Consider the following 15,919-nt stretch of genomic DNA (forward strand, 5'->3'; position numbering starts at 1 on the left):
AACGTTGGTCATTGCACGCCGCTAAAGACAGGCGAAAGCGATTCCGACGTATAAAGCAATCTTGACAAATAATTTCGCATATGAAGGTCACGCGTATTAACCAATGAGAGCTCGAGGGCAATTTCCCATGGCAGCTCGTTTCTAGGAATGGACTTGGAGTTAAGGTTGTCGGCACTGTGGATTGCATTTTACATTAACAGCCTGTAAATTTCCCACTGCTAGGCTAAGGCCTCCTCTCCCTTCGAGGAGAAGGTTTGGAGCATATTCCACTACTCTGCTCCAATGTGGGGTGGATAATTAATATAACGTAGAATTACGTTAAAATTAGCATGCAAATTAACATGCAGGTTAACTTCTAGGAAAATATAGTGGTGCTAGTCCGAGCTTGAATCCGCAACAATTGGTTAAGATGCACACGTTCTAACCACTGGGTGATCTCGGCTCTGTGAATAAAAATGTCATATTGATACAATTTTATATTTTTTTTCCAGGAGGCAGAATCCGCTATCACAGCCATGAACGGCCAATGGCTGGGCTCCAGATCCATTCGAACGAACTGGGCGACAAGAAAACCTCCAGCTCCTAAAAACGAACGTAAGTCCTCTTCGTAATCTTTCATCATCAGCAGCCCATATTTGTCCACAGCTGGACAAAGGCCTCTTCAATTGCACGCCACTGTGATCTTTCTTTGGCTTCTACGTGTTCATCTGGTCATCTAGTCGGCTCATAGTCCTGGGGACTTATAACTAGACCGGTATAAACGAGGCCTAGTGCTGACACTGAAGTATTATCATGGGGACAAAATGTAAATTCAAGTACTGCTTCTCAACTTTGCAACAAAATTGGAAAAAAAGTTAGAAATTGCCCATATCCATAATGTTTTCTATAAATCTATATCATCACTACATAGTATATAAGACAAAGTCGCTCACCGCTGTCTGTGACTGCTGTGTATCACCCTATGTATTTTTTCTTTAAAATTATACAACGGATTTTGATGATTACTTTTTAATAGATAGAGTTTTTCAAGAGAAACTGAACCCTACGAGATATATCAAAATAATATACACATACAGTATGGCAAAGAGGCTCAAAAACTTTTCACCCTCTTAGGGGTTACTTTCGAATTTAAACCACTGAGCGAACGCTATTTAAATATTTACCAAAACAAGTAACCTTTAATCTTAGTTCCGAATTCCCAGCGAAATATATCTTAGTAAATTTATTAAAGTTTCTGAAGTGAGTTCAACTAGCGGTCTGCGCATCTTGGAAGCTGACAGGACTAAATTAATATCGCAGAACTTTATAGTGGCAACATTTTTAATTTCTCATTTTGTTCAAAACTGAGTTTTCTCTTTCTGTTATAGTTTATTTGATATTTGAGAGAAAGAGACAGATTGATTTAACAGATCATGCTTTAAATTTGATGTGAAACATCTGTTGTAACAGGTTGTAAAGGTGTAAGGGCTTTACTTGGTGGTAGGGCTTTGTGCAAACCCGTCTGGGTAGGTACCACTCATCAGATATTCTACCGCCAAATAACAGTACTCAGTATTGTTGTGTTCCGGTTTGAAGGGTGAGTGAGCCAGCGTAACTACTGGCACAAGGGACATGACATCTTAGTTCCCAAGGTTGGTGGCACATTGACGATGTAAGGAATTGTAATATTTCTTACAGCGTCATTGTCTATGGGTGATGTTGATCACTTACCATCAGGTGGCCCATATGCTCGTCCGCCAAAATATATCATAAAAATCATTAAATAAAAATGTATCGTACATACATGCGACGTCAGTAAGACGTAGAACACATGACAGCGAAGAAAGGGATATTGGAAAGAATATCGAAGGAAAGATACGTGAACGAGACTAATATTTCGAATACCATTATGTCTGATAACGAGCTGGTGCCTAACTCCTCGTTATGTCTATTTTTTTATTTTAAGTCCACTAGATGTTTCTAATTTTGAATTCAGATTATTTTTTGTAAATGTTCCCTTTTTCTTTATTACCGCTGATTTTCATTTGTTATTTCCTGGTCAACCGAATTCCGTCACAATATTAACAGCAAACTGACAGTAACAATCAAATTCAGGACAAACCGCTAGCGTTATTTTTAGACGAATCTAGTGACTCGCCCCGGCTTCACACGGGTGCAATACTGGTACTTAACATGCTACAGAATTTGTTTATTTACGACATCACATAAGAAACTTCTAAAACACCAGTGTTCCTTTACTATATCGTCTATGTATTCTATACAAAAAACCTTTCAAATCACTCTATCTATTAAAAAACGTATTAAAATCCGTTGCGTATTGAAGATATAAGCATTCATAGGGACAGCGGTAAGCGACTTTATTTTATACTATGTCATGATGATAGCGCTGGACACTTCTCTGAAGCATCCATTAACCAGGCGTCGATATAAAGCCTTCCGACGACAAATCGGATTAGTAGTGTTTGCGTGAAAGTAAAAAAGTGGCAAAGTGCGAGTCAGACCAGACCATGGAGGGTCAAGTAACAAGGTTTATGTTTTTTTTTTTCTTATATATATTTATGCATATATTTGAGTTGTTTGAATGAAATGATTTGCGGTTTACAATTTAGTTTAGATTAGAATATTTCTTATAGTTTTGGAAAATTGACTGTGACTTACGAATAGGCCGACATACATGAATCCATAATAGTTCTGTTTTCCATCCAGCTACCTCAAAATTACGAACAGAAATGGCCTTTTCAATATATTACTAGCCCATACCCCCCATAGGCAAAGATCAGATGTTCCCCAATTATGTATATCTTCATCCAACGTAACTTAATCTATACAATCTATACTACCATTATATATGTGAAAGTAACTCTATCTGTCGGTCTGTCAGTCGCCCTTGCACAACCAAACCGCTCAACCTAATTTGAAGAAATTCGGTATGAAACAAAATTTAACTCCAAGGAACATAGGCTACTTTTCAACCGACTTCAAAAAGGAGGAGGTTATCAATCAATCGTCTGTATTTTTTTTATGTTTGTTACTAAATTAGGTAATTTGTAAAAACATATTTCGTAAAGTATTCTCGTATTGTTTTTTGATAGATTTACTGTAGGGTTTTCTTGGCTGACACCGGCTCCAAATATAACAATAACTTTAACTACGTTATATAATCGTAAATCGACTTTTAAGTAGTCTAATATTTTTCATTTCATTTTACTTAGGAGGACTCTAAAAAATATGTTGAATACGCAATTCTTTTTATTACTGTATAAAAGTAACAGCCTGTAAATTCCCACTGCTGGGCTAATGGCCTCCTCTCCCTTTAAGGAGAAGGTTTGGAACATATTCCACCACGCTGTTCCAATGCGGGTTGGTGGAATACACATGTGGCAGAATTTGTATTAAATTTGTCACATGCAGGTTTCCTCACGATGTTTTCCTTCACCGCTGAGCACGAGATGAATTATAAAGACAAATTAAGCACATGAATCAGCGGTTCTTGCCTGGGTTTGAACCCGCAATCATCGGTTAAGATGCACGCGTTCTAACCACTGGGCCATCTCTGCTCTTATTACTGTATAATGCATATTTATTTGTTTTAATATATTGTTTTGTTTGAAGTCGGTTTTTCTTTTTTTTTTAATTTTTATTTATTTGCTTAACGATTCACAACCAACTCCCCCAAAACGCGAGAGAAGCCGTGGGCGACAACTAATCCAAAAGCAAATTAAAATGTAACCCGATTATTTTCTCTTTAAGATATTATTAAGTTTAAAAAAACAATTACGAGAATAATTGACAATTATGTTTATTTCTAACAATTTGAAAATTTGCTTAAGAATGGCTGCTTACCCTCACAAAACATTTTGTTTTATAAAAGACTAGTGCCCCTCCCCGTCTTTACACGAGTGCAATGTTGATACTAAATATACTACAGAATGTCTTACAACGTTCACAGCTTTTTGCCATTAGACAATACAAACCGCTACGTCCCTGCGTTTAAAACTGTAATATCTTCGAAAATGTTCATTTAAATTACATACCGTAAACGGCCTTATTGATCTATATAAACTCCACAGTGATAAGGTACTTAATTAGATAAGGATTCATACTGTATTGCTTAAAATAATTCCAGAAATAAGCCATTATTTTCAGCTTTTTCCGCATATTTCTTCCTACATTTAGAAGAAACATTACAACCGTGCGAAGACGGGGCGAGTCGCCAGCTACTAACATTTAATTGATAGAAGATGTCCGTGATGGTCACGGATTAGAATAGGACCTCCCTAAATCTACCCGTAAAAGGCCACTAAGGGTATTTAAGGTCCAGCGCATATCACCTGCACTTTGGGCTACCCAACAACCACAATAATATGCCCAAAAAAAGTATTTTCCTCTGCAGCTAGTAGTCCTTTCGACTACTAGGTCCAGACAAAAGTTTCATCCATACATTGTTGACATACCCAAAAGTAGGACTAAACGATTTGACAGCTCGTTTTTTGAGAGACGCTTAGATTTGGAACGACCTGCCTGCTTCTATTTTTCCTGAGTTGAACTCCGGAGCCTTTAAGAGTAGAATAAACAGGTTTCCTTTGAATGGGTGTGTACCACCTTCGTCTTTATCTACACTTTCCATCAGATGAGACAGACGACCAACGGCTATTCCTTTAAAATAAGTATAAAAAAGCTTAGGTCTTTTCTCAGGCTCTAGATTATCTGTGTTAATGGTGGTGTTTTGGGTGTAATAAGGCCCGCACTATTAGTAGTATATCGACCTCGTATATATTATATACGAGGTCTTAAAGGCCCCGTACCGTTAGAGTATAAAAAGTTAAAAAAGTGTGTCAGGCAGACGGAGGACTGTAAAATTGGAGCCCTTAGGGTGATAATAATGTAGATTGATAGAATTTCATTTTTTTTGTTATTTTCCAGTAAACTCCAAGCCGTTGACATTCGATGAAGTTTACAATCAAAGTTCACCGACCAACTGTACGGTGTACTGCGGAGGTCTGACCACGGGCCTGACGGAGGAGCTGATGCAGAAGACCTTCCAGCCCTTCGGAACCATCCAGGAAATACGTGTGTTTAAGGATAAGGGATATGCTTTTATAAGGTATGTTTTTTCAACTGTCAACTAGAAGCTTAAACTTGGTGGTAAAGATTAAAAGTCACTCTAAGAATGATTATCAAATCATCATGGTATAGGTTGGCGAACGGGCCACCTGATTTTAAGTGGTCACCACCACCCATGGACAATGACGCTGTAAGAAATGTTTACCATTCCTTACATCGTCCTTATGTCAGCCTTGAGAACTAAGATATTATGTCCCTTGTGCCTTTAGTTGCACTGGCTCACTCACCCTTCAAACCGGAACACAACAATACTGAGTTCTGTTGTTTGGCGGTAGAATATCTCGCTGTTCCAATGCGGGTTGGTGGAATGCACATGTGGTAGAATCCATATGAAATAAGACACATGCTGGTTTTCTCACGATGTTTTGCTAATTTTAAATTAACATGAATATTCAGGTGCTTCCCTGAGTTTGAACGAAATCATCGGTTAAGATGCACGCGTTCTGACCACTAGGACATCTCGGCTCTATGGATATTATTATTGTCCCTAAACTATTTTGATTTTCTTCACAGATTCTCAACGAAGGAAAGCGCTACCCACGCCATAGTCGCTGTCCACAACACCGATGTCAACGGTCAGCCCGTGAAATGTTCCTGGGGAAAGGAATCCGGTGATCCAAATAACGCCCAATCTCAGGGACAGGTATTTAAAGTATACATACTAGTTATTAACCATGATATTGCTTGCGTGTGACTTGAAATGTTACGTTGATTAGTATACAAAGAGACCTCACCTGCAAGGCCCCCATCGTTGCAGCTCTCGAGCTGACTTTACAACAAATCAGCCTCCTGCTATTTTGGCATCTATACTAGCAATGATAATATTATAAATACGAAAACAGCTCTGTCTGTCTGTAGCTCTTTCACTACCAAACTCTTGAACCGAATTTGATGAAATTGGGTAGGGTAAAATTTGAAGGCCAAGGTAGACCACTAGCATAAAATATAACCTACCTGTATATGATCCTATGGACACTTTCTGTATTATGAATTTCATGTAAAGTTGGTGACAGGTAGGCAGGTGGCCCATATATCATGCATCATTTTTTGCCTAACACATGACAAAAAAATCTCTAAAACACGAGTGAAGCTGCGGTCAGCAACTAGTTATAAATATGTGTGTGTGTGTTTTTTTTAAATCAGTCTGACTTTGAATTCTGGGTTTCCGTTATAAGTTAGCCTAGCGATATAAACCAGTGACGATTTTCGTGATTGACAAATATTGACAACCTCCGTGGTCAAGTGGTGTACACAGGATTTCCGGCCGAGTCGATGTAGATTGCCATTAGTTTTCTACGTTGTCTTGGGTCTAGGTGTTTGTGGTGCCGTCATTACTTTTCATTTTCCGTAACACAAATGATTTAGCTACTCACATTGGGATCAGATTCATGTATGTGATGTTGTCTCATTTTTGATTATTATTTATTATTGACATTTCAATTTTGACCGTTGTATAACAAAAATTAGCGATTAAATTATTAATTTGTTTGTTGGCGAAGGATCCCATTACCCTTTTCAAACAAAGGCCCTCTAAAAAAGGTTATACATATTTGTTTTTTATAAAACATACGATAATACATAATAAATAAATTATATTTATTTAGGACCATATGTCAGTAATGGAAATTTGTTTTTTTTGGTTTGCGTTTTTTTTGGAAGAAAGTTTTTTTACGTGGAACATATTAATTTAAAATATACATATGTTGCGTCCTTTGTTAATTGATTTCTTTGTAACTAGCGACCCGCCCTGGCTTCGCACGGGTGCATTATAAGCGTAATAGATCAGGTTCAGCCATTATGCAATGCAATGCCAGCCATGCAATTTAAGCGCAAATATGTGTTTATTTTCGACATCATATTAGAAACTTCCAAATTATCAGTGAATATTTACTATTTTGTTCATGTGTTATACACAAAAACCTTCTTCTTGAATCACTCTATCTATATAAAAAGTCAGCATTCAAATCCGTTGCTTAATTTTAAAGATCTGAGCATATACAGGGTCATTGGTAATTCGACGTACATCCGCTAGGAGGTGATAGGGGTGACTATTTGCAATAATTTTAACTCCCATATGCATAATCCAAAAGTGGAATATTTTTTAGTTATCACGTTTTAGCTTTTTTCAAAATTTATCAAAAATGCAACTTCAAATTTTATTTAGAAAAAAATATCAATAAAAACCTATTTTAATCTTCTGATTTATAAAAACGAATAAACATTGGATATTTGGAAATATTTAAACAATCATTATCAGCCCAAATTTAAAAATGGAGTGTCTGTTTGTAAAGATTCTGGACTTTGATTAAATCGTAAATAAATTACTTATAATGTTAAGAGCAATCTGTTTGAACAGTTAATTCATTATATATGCAAAGGTTCATTAATAATTAAAAAATATAAGATACATTTAACTAAGAAATTAGTATTATTTAAATTAATTAGTTATTAATAATTAATTTGCCTTCTGCTCTTTTTATATTTTGATAATTAATAATGAATGAAATAATTAATAATTCTTTTTGATAAATTGTATATCTTTACTTTAATATAAATCTATATTTGTATTTAGAAGAATTAAATATTGGACATCACATACATTACTCTGATCCCACTGTGAGTTGCTAAAGCACTTGTGTTGTGGAAAATCAGAAGTAACAACCACAAACACCCAAACCCAAGACGGCATAGAAAACTAATGAACTTTTATTTTAAGCATTAGAAAGTTCTATGTCCTATGTGCTATTCCAGACTATAATTTATCCATACATTCATAATTAATTTTTATTCAGATCCGTTCAGCTATTCTGGCGTATTGGAATAACCAACATCCATCCAAATTTACCTTCTTCTGTAACATAAATAAATTGCCAGCCTCTTCAGTTAGATATCTATATATCACAGACCCCGAGTTTTCAAACCATTTTTCCAAACAATTTCGAGCCGATTGCACATTTAAAACCCATATCTATAAATAGTTACTAGGTTTTTCTGACGATAAATTCTCAGTATCATAAAATGTGGCGGATTTACCAATAGGCTAAGTAGGCTGGAGCCTAGGACGACAGATTTAGAGGGGCGGCAAATTTAGTCCAAATTTGTTATTATCTTACATAAATAAAAAATAAAACTTAAAATTATAAATAAAGTTTTACACATTACGTTTGTAATCCGTATACTCGTCACTACATAGCGGGTTGGAAAAATCATCTAGACAAACTGACAGAAATATCACCTAGTTTATAATCATACTAATAACGGGAAAAAAGCGATGTAATGAGGTCGATAGAACATAAATCATAAATGTTGTAAAAAAAGTAAGGGGCGGCAAAATTGAATAGCCTACTACAGATTTGTAAATCCGCCACTGCTCAGAAAATACGTAAAGTTGTTGATTCAGCGCATGGAATGTTTCCAGTCGTATTGGTATTACCATGCCATACCCATCTATGCACTATTATATACCCTGCGTAGTGGGCTGATCTCCGTACCCGCCGTGATCGAAATCGGTCAGAACTACATAACCATCATTCGCAAGAATATTATAAATTGGCTTTTTAATTGTGTATTTTTACCAAATCAAATGACATTGCAACTTTATTTCCATAAGAATTATTAACGTGATATCCTTAAATATATACAAATCATCATCATCATCATCATCATCATCATCATCATCATCACCCCGGTTTTGTCCACTGCTGGACATGGGCCTCTCCAAGTACAAGTCACTGTGTTCTTTCTCCGGCTACTCTCATCCAGCTCCTGCCAGCTGCCTTGCGTATATCGTCACTCCACCGTGCCTGAGGACGTCCTACACCACGTTTGCCAAGACGCGGTCTCCACTCTAGAACACGTTTTCCCCAACAGATGTCGATTCTACGACAAACATGACCAGCCCACTATATATACAAATATGAATGGAAAATAAATTCCTTTTTTGTCTTATTTGCTGTCGAAACACTGGCTATTGAATTAATGGTGCAAGCTTTTTTGGCTTCAGTAAAGTTTATGGACGGGCCCTTGTGTGCGACGCTGTATGCGTTGACACGCTGGTTCTGCCTTATATCCGAGAAATGCTAAGAACTGATGGCGCTTTGGAAAAGGCTCAAGCAAAAACATAATCCAAATATTCATGTCTCGTATCAAATTACTTTTTTGTTTCATTTGCTGTCAAAACACTTGGCCTTTGGAATAGTGCAAATAGCTTCATAATAAGTATAACACCTCGCCTTATTGCCTCCGCTGGTGACAGGAGAGCTGATTCGTTTGCCCAGAGTACTGGAATTGCTATTCAAAGGGGAAATGCTGCTAGCATTCTTGCCACCATTCCACGCGGTCAAGATTTATACATAGTAAACTAGCGACTTCCCCGGCTTCGCACGGGTGAAATACTGTGATATCACAATTGGAACTTCTAAAATTATCTGTGTTTCTTAACTATATTGTCCATTATATACAAAAAACGCATCAAAAACGCAAAGTTTTAAAGATCTAAGCATACATATAGACAGACTAAACAATTTGTTTTATACTATGTAATAATAATTAATGTAAATTAATTAATTTATAATATATTTCCAGCTTGGTGGCACGGCATACAGTCCATTCGGGGCGTACACGGGCGGGGTACCCCCAGCGTCCTACTGGTACAACACGTACCCCCAACAACTCGGCGGGTTTTTGCAAGGCGTACAGGGAGTACAGGGGTACTCTTACGCGGGGCAGTTTGCGGGCTACCAGCAACAGTATATGGGGTAAATCATTTCATTATAATAATACAATATCATTATTTATAGCTGCTGAGCTGAGGTGGATTGTTTATTTGAATTTATTGTAAATAAAAGACGATTAATATTCGATAGCAAAACATATAACCAACAGTTTACAAGAGATTAAAATCAATTAAGAATTTAACATAGAGTTACCCAATTAAAACAAGTTAGCCAATTCTTGCCACCATAGATGTATTGGCTGTACGTTATGGTGCTTTCTGATTGAACAACTTTGTAAAAAAAAGTTTATTTAACACATGCAAATAAAATGATATACAAAAGAATTGAAAACCCTTTTTTGTAAGTATATATTCCATTAACATTAAAATTTCCCACTGCTGGCCTCCTCTCCCTTTGAGGAGAATGTTTGGAACATATTCCACTACGCTGTTCCAATACAGACTTGGTATTACACATGAGGCAGAATTTCGATGAAATTAGACACATGAACGTTTCCTCGCGATGTTTTGCATCACCGCCGAGCACGAGATATATATATGTAATATAATTAGTTATTAAGATTTAAGCATACATAGGGATATAGGGACAGAGAAAGTGACTTTGTTTTATACTATATATTGATATTGGTTACAGAATGGGAGGAGTTCAACTGCCCTGGGCTCTGGGGGGAGGTGTGGGCGGTGTTGGGGGAGTGGGGGGTGTCGCTGCAATGTCTCAACCCCCCCAAGTATTGCACTACCCAGTCCAGCACTTTCAAGTTCAGCCGGTGAGTTGTGTTTTGTTTGACAGCAGAGAGCTGATGGCAGACGTCACGGTATATGAAAGTGCCGTGACATTACAATCAGGCCCTTCGTACACTAAGTTACGCAAATCTTGGATACTATAGTTGTATACTAGTTTAGTATCGTGTCGCGAGTATCGAGTAGCGCACGGTTCGTACACACGGCATCAATGATATTCTAATAAACAGATATGTTATACCCATACTAAACAACAAAAAAAAGTGTGCCGCGCCGGGGACCGTTTATTTTAAATTTTGTTACAAGTAAAAAGGATAGCTTGATAAAAACAATAAGTAAAAAGAATAACTAGATGTTTTAATTACGCAAAACGTATTACTGGCATAATTATGATGAAGACGACAAAAGGCAAACGTCCCAATTAGGACGTTTTCTAGTCTTAACTTTTTGCGCGTTAATGACATATCTGTTTACTAGAACATCATTTCACGGCATTGAATATGCCACTATTGACGTAATAATATTCAATAAATGCTCCGCCATCGTGAAAATCGCTGCGACTTTTGTGACGACGACCTCGGCAGGCAGGTAGCGTACGACTGGCGCGACGAATGTCGGCGACGCAGCTAGTGTACGAGCCTCAATGAATTTGTATGTAGATAAGATTTGCGTGGCCTAGTGTACGAAGGGCCTAACACATTGATATTACATAAAAAAAATACCGGTTTTAATTCAAAATCGTAACAGTTTAAACATTAAGTCATTTCAATAAAGTAACTATATGGATACTAGTAGTCGCCCCCGGTTTTGCTCGCGTTTTGGGAGTTAGTTGTCATGTGTCAGGCAAAAAAAGTAGCCCTGTTATCTGTCCTTTCTTGGAGTTCAAGTATGCTTTATACTCATCAGATATTCTACCGCTAAAGAAAAGTACTCAGTATTGTTGTGTTCCGGTTTGAAGGGTGAGTGAGCCAGTGTAACTACAGGCACAAGGGACATAGCATCTTAGTTCCCAAAGTTGGTGGCGCATTGACGATGTAAGGAATAGTTAATAATAGGTTGGGGAAAAAGTTTCTTCGTATTTTATATGAAAATTCAAAAAGTTTTTTTTATAGTTTATTTACATTTGACTAAAGTATGTAGGTGCCATTTTGTTCCATAACTTTTTGCCATCTTGTTGGTAGTGACATGATCCCATTGCTGTAAAAATTTTGGGGCTTCTGATCGAAAAACTGCGACAAGTGGTTTTGGCAGTCCTCTCGTGATGTTAACCTGACACTGCCTAAGGAATTCTGCAGAGACCGAAACAGATGAAAATCTGAAGGTGCAAGGTCAGGACTATACGGCGGTAGCATTAATACCTCCCAGCCAAACTCTCGTAATTTTTGTTGAGTGGCTAAAGATGTGTGAGGTCTAGCGTTGTCATGGTGAAAAACCACACCCCTTCTGTTGATCAATTCTGGCCGCTTTCTCTCAATTTCTTGCTTCAATCTCATCAATTGTTCGCAATACAGTTCTGAATCGATGGTCCTGCCGGGCGGTAACAGCTCATAATGAATGATGCCCTTCCAATCCCACCATACACACAGCATTACCTTGTTGCGAGTTAATCCGGGTTTTGCCACAGTCTGTGAAGCTTGACCGGCCTTTGACCACGATCTTTTTCGCACGTTCTTGTCGTATGTGATCCACTTTTCATCACCAGTTATCAGCTTCTTCAAAAATGGTTCGGTTTCATTACGTCGTAATAAAGAATCACAAATGAGTACACGGTTCATTAGGTTTCTTTCAGTGAGTTCATGAGGCACCCATATATCGAGCTTTTTTGTGTACCCAGCTTTATTCAAATGAGTCAAAACCGTTTTGTGGTCAATTGCCAGTTCTTCAGCTACATCGTAACTACTAATATACCGATCTTGCTCCACTTTTTCAAAAATGCCAAAGAGATTTTATTACAAGTTCATACATACTATATGCGAAAAGACTTTTTCCCCAACCTAATATTTCTTACAGTGTCATTGTCTATGGGTAATGGTAACCGCTTACTATCAGGTGGCCCATATTCTCGTCAGCCAAACTATTCTATAAAAAAAAAATGTTTCAAAAAAAATATTTCAGCGGTTTGGTCATGAAAGATCTACAGACAGAGTTACTTTAACGTTTCTAAAGTTAATATAGATAAAAAACTAACCTATATCCTTTCCATGACTTTAACTATCAATTAAATTTCATCGAAATCGATACAGCTGTTTAAGGGTGAAACTGTTCCATTCCAGATCGGAGAGGATGAATGGTTGGCCCCGAGTTTGCTCGTGTGAGGCCAGCGAGCCGCTTCCCAAGATCCTTGCTGCTGCGCACACAAGGAGTGGATGCTAAACTAACCCCCCCTTCCCCCTTAAACTATACCCAGACAACACTCCGATCATGTTGTTTTGCTATTATGTTGTTGCAACAATTCTGTTGTTATTCTAGTCATATAATTGTTTTAATTTCGCTATAGTTTATGATATGTTATTATATATTTTTTCGATTCGATTGATCGCTTGCTATGTACATCTATCTTCTATGAGCAATCTACTACTTGATTTGGTTTGATTTGGTGATTTCTTTCATAGCGAGCGATCAGTCGGATTTGGATTACGTTGTTTCAAGGGGAATTCTAGTCGCAGAGAAGGTTTTGGGCGTATGTGGCTAAAAGCCTTACATATATATATGACTCGGAATGATATATGTCTGTCGGGATGTGGAAAATAATGTGAGTCAATCTAACGAAGTATTTCTTTCTATCGCTGCTTAAAACTGCGTCAGATACGCGGTAAAATTTAGATAATATATAGTTAATTGTAAGTTATGATAAGATATATATGTAAGATTATATCAGACGGACGCGGGCCAATCGCTTGCGAAAAATATGTGTGACATTTTTTTTTTTTTCGTGGAATCAAGCAATGATACGGTACCAAACATCTGTAAGCACAAGTCTAGGATAAGATTAGTGAAAAAAAAAATAATGTAGATTTTTGGAAAAATGTTTAATAGGAAACCTAGAAAAATGTAGGAAGGGTACAGAAAGCGAGTGAGTGTTTTTTAAGAAATTTTATATCCGCTGTGAAAGCCGGGTGGTTACACAAATAGATGTTAACATAAAAAAAAAAAATTATACGAATAGACGGAAGCTATACAAAGAGGTTTTAGTATTTTTTTTTTTCTGGACGTCATTACTATGCCAAATCTGATCCGTTTAATTAAAAAAAAACCACGACTTTTATATAATATATAACTCTATGGTTATAAAAAAGGTTGTGTCTATATGTAAACAATGGGCTTGGAGATCATTTAAAAAAAGGACTTTGGGGAAATACATACCGAATCTTAGACAAAATATTAGATTTATTTAAATTTAAGGGAAAAGAAAAAATATTTATTGTCTAGAATGTAAGAAGCATTTAATCGTTTACTGTAGTTAGTCAGTAATGGTGTGCGTGGAACTGTGACGTTGAGTATGACGTTTATTTTAAAAAAAAAAGAAATTTTGCTGTTCTTTTTTCGTTTCTCGTGTTCGTACCTCGATAGAGGAATACTAGAATTTTTTAATGGCAACATTATTGACAAAGGTAGTCACTATACTAAACTACTGACTTTTTTGAAAACTTTTTAAAAAAAAAATTTGGCGTACATAAACGCAATCTATCATATGAATATTTTGTAAAAAAAAATATATTTTATATATTATATTTAAAATGAGTTATTGTTTATCTGTCGTAGGTTCATTTCTATTTTGTATTTATTTGTTTTGCATGTAGAGAAACTGAGAGACATATCGCTAGAAAAAAAAAAAAATTATAAATAAGATATTAAAGAATAATCTAAATTTACATTTATTTCAGCTAATGAACGAATTGGCGTGTCAATTTTTTTCATCCTGTCAATCGAAGCGTTGAGAATGATACAAAAAAAAAACATTTAAATCGAGAATATATCAATAAAAAAAAAGTGTACGATAGCTGAAATCGAAAAAAATAGATAGAAAAATTTAGCTATAGTCTTAAAGCTAGTTCTGACGATAAAAATGAATTAATTTACGCCTATAATCGCTTCTGTAGACGAAAATAGCGTATAGCTAAAATACGTATATATTCAAATAGGTCTTAGGTAATATTAACCAAGGGCAGTTACTATATTGATAAAGGTTTAAACCTTCATCCAGTAACTGTCTATGCCTTTTTCTCGTTGCTATACACTTCCCTTTAAAGTTTAATGATACGTGCTACATTAATATATAGGTACGGTTCTTTAGTTAAGTATATGCTTAGGTATTTAACATATAAATTAAAAAAAAAAACGAAATTGTACCATTATAAAATGGATAAATATTACAATTAGCTAGTTAAAATGCAAGATTTATTGAATTATATTATATATACAAAATTACTATGCGAATAATATTGCATTAATTCCTTAGATAGGGTATAAAATAATTTCATTTAAAAATTTTAATTTAATTTATCATTTCATTTATTTTCGTCCATTCCATTTATATTAAGATATAATATATAATTTTAAGTCCCAAATAACACCAAATATTATATAAACATTGAAGTAAATGTAACTTAGTAACGGCAATTAAACCATTTTCATATTAAATGAAAACTTAAAAATGCCTTATATATTTAAATGTATTCTCTATCGTTTATTTATTATCATTTTCAAATTAAACGTAGCATTGTGTTTGAAATGGTATCTTCAGATTGTTATAATTTTTATCACATATATCTGACTCAAACAAAACATGATATAACACGCTCCATTGTACAAAAAGGCTATTTACATAAATGTATAAGAAATCCAAGCAATATTTTAGTATTTGTCGATTTAAATGAACGTTACAAAGACTGTTGTAAATTGAATATACCATTTGAAACACGCGAAGTGCCAAATATTTTGTTATAGATTTAATTTATTTATACAGTCTTTCCGATATAAATGATAACACCAATCAGACTTAAGCATATAATCCTCTAAGAGCGATTCTAAATTTGAAATTTTACAGCCTTGAATATTAATAAATGAAACGATTCATATATTCTTAAAATATATGAATCACAATAACGAGTTCATTTAATTCGATAATTTTCAAATGGGTTTCAAATGATTCTATTTTTAAACATTGCAGGTTGTAATTATATTGTCACGTCCTTTATACAACGCTGTTTATTTTTTAAATTTATTCTATTGTTTTTGATATCGATATATGTATGTGTTTGTGGATACATTTATTCGGGGCTGTAAAGTAAAGTAGACTTTAATGTTCGTGAGTAATGT

At 35.6% G+C, this 15,919-nt stretch overlaps 1 protein-coding gene across 1 annotated transcript in view; it reads left to right on the forward strand.

Moving 5' to 3' along the window:
* LOC124542337 (cytotoxic granule associated RNA binding protein TIA1) overlaps window positions 1-15,385 on the forward strand; it is a 65,038-nt gene extending 49,653 nt beyond the window's left edge. The window contains exons 4-9 of the mRNA XM_047120308.1: window positions 492-594; window positions 4,924-5,104; window positions 5,638-5,767; window positions 9,709-9,881; window positions 10,494-10,626; window positions 12,874-15,385. Of these exons, the coding sequence (XP_046976264.1) occupies window positions 492-594; window positions 4,924-5,104; window positions 5,638-5,767; window positions 9,709-9,881; window positions 10,494-10,626; window positions 12,874-12,915 (762 nt within the window). The 3' untranslated portion in view covers window positions 12,916-15,385. The remainder of the gene's footprint in view (window positions 1-491; window positions 595-4,923; window positions 5,105-5,637; window positions 5,768-9,708; window positions 9,882-10,493; window positions 10,627-12,873) is intronic.
* The last annotated feature ends 534 nt before the right edge of the window (window positions 15,386-15,919 follow it).

Source organism: Vanessa cardui, chromosome 30, assembly GCF_905220365.1.
Source record: "Vanessa cardui chromosome 30, ilVanCard2.1, whole genome shotgun sequence".
Classification (NCBI taxonomy): Eukaryota; Metazoa; Arthropoda; class Insecta; order Lepidoptera; family Nymphalidae; genus Vanessa; species Vanessa cardui.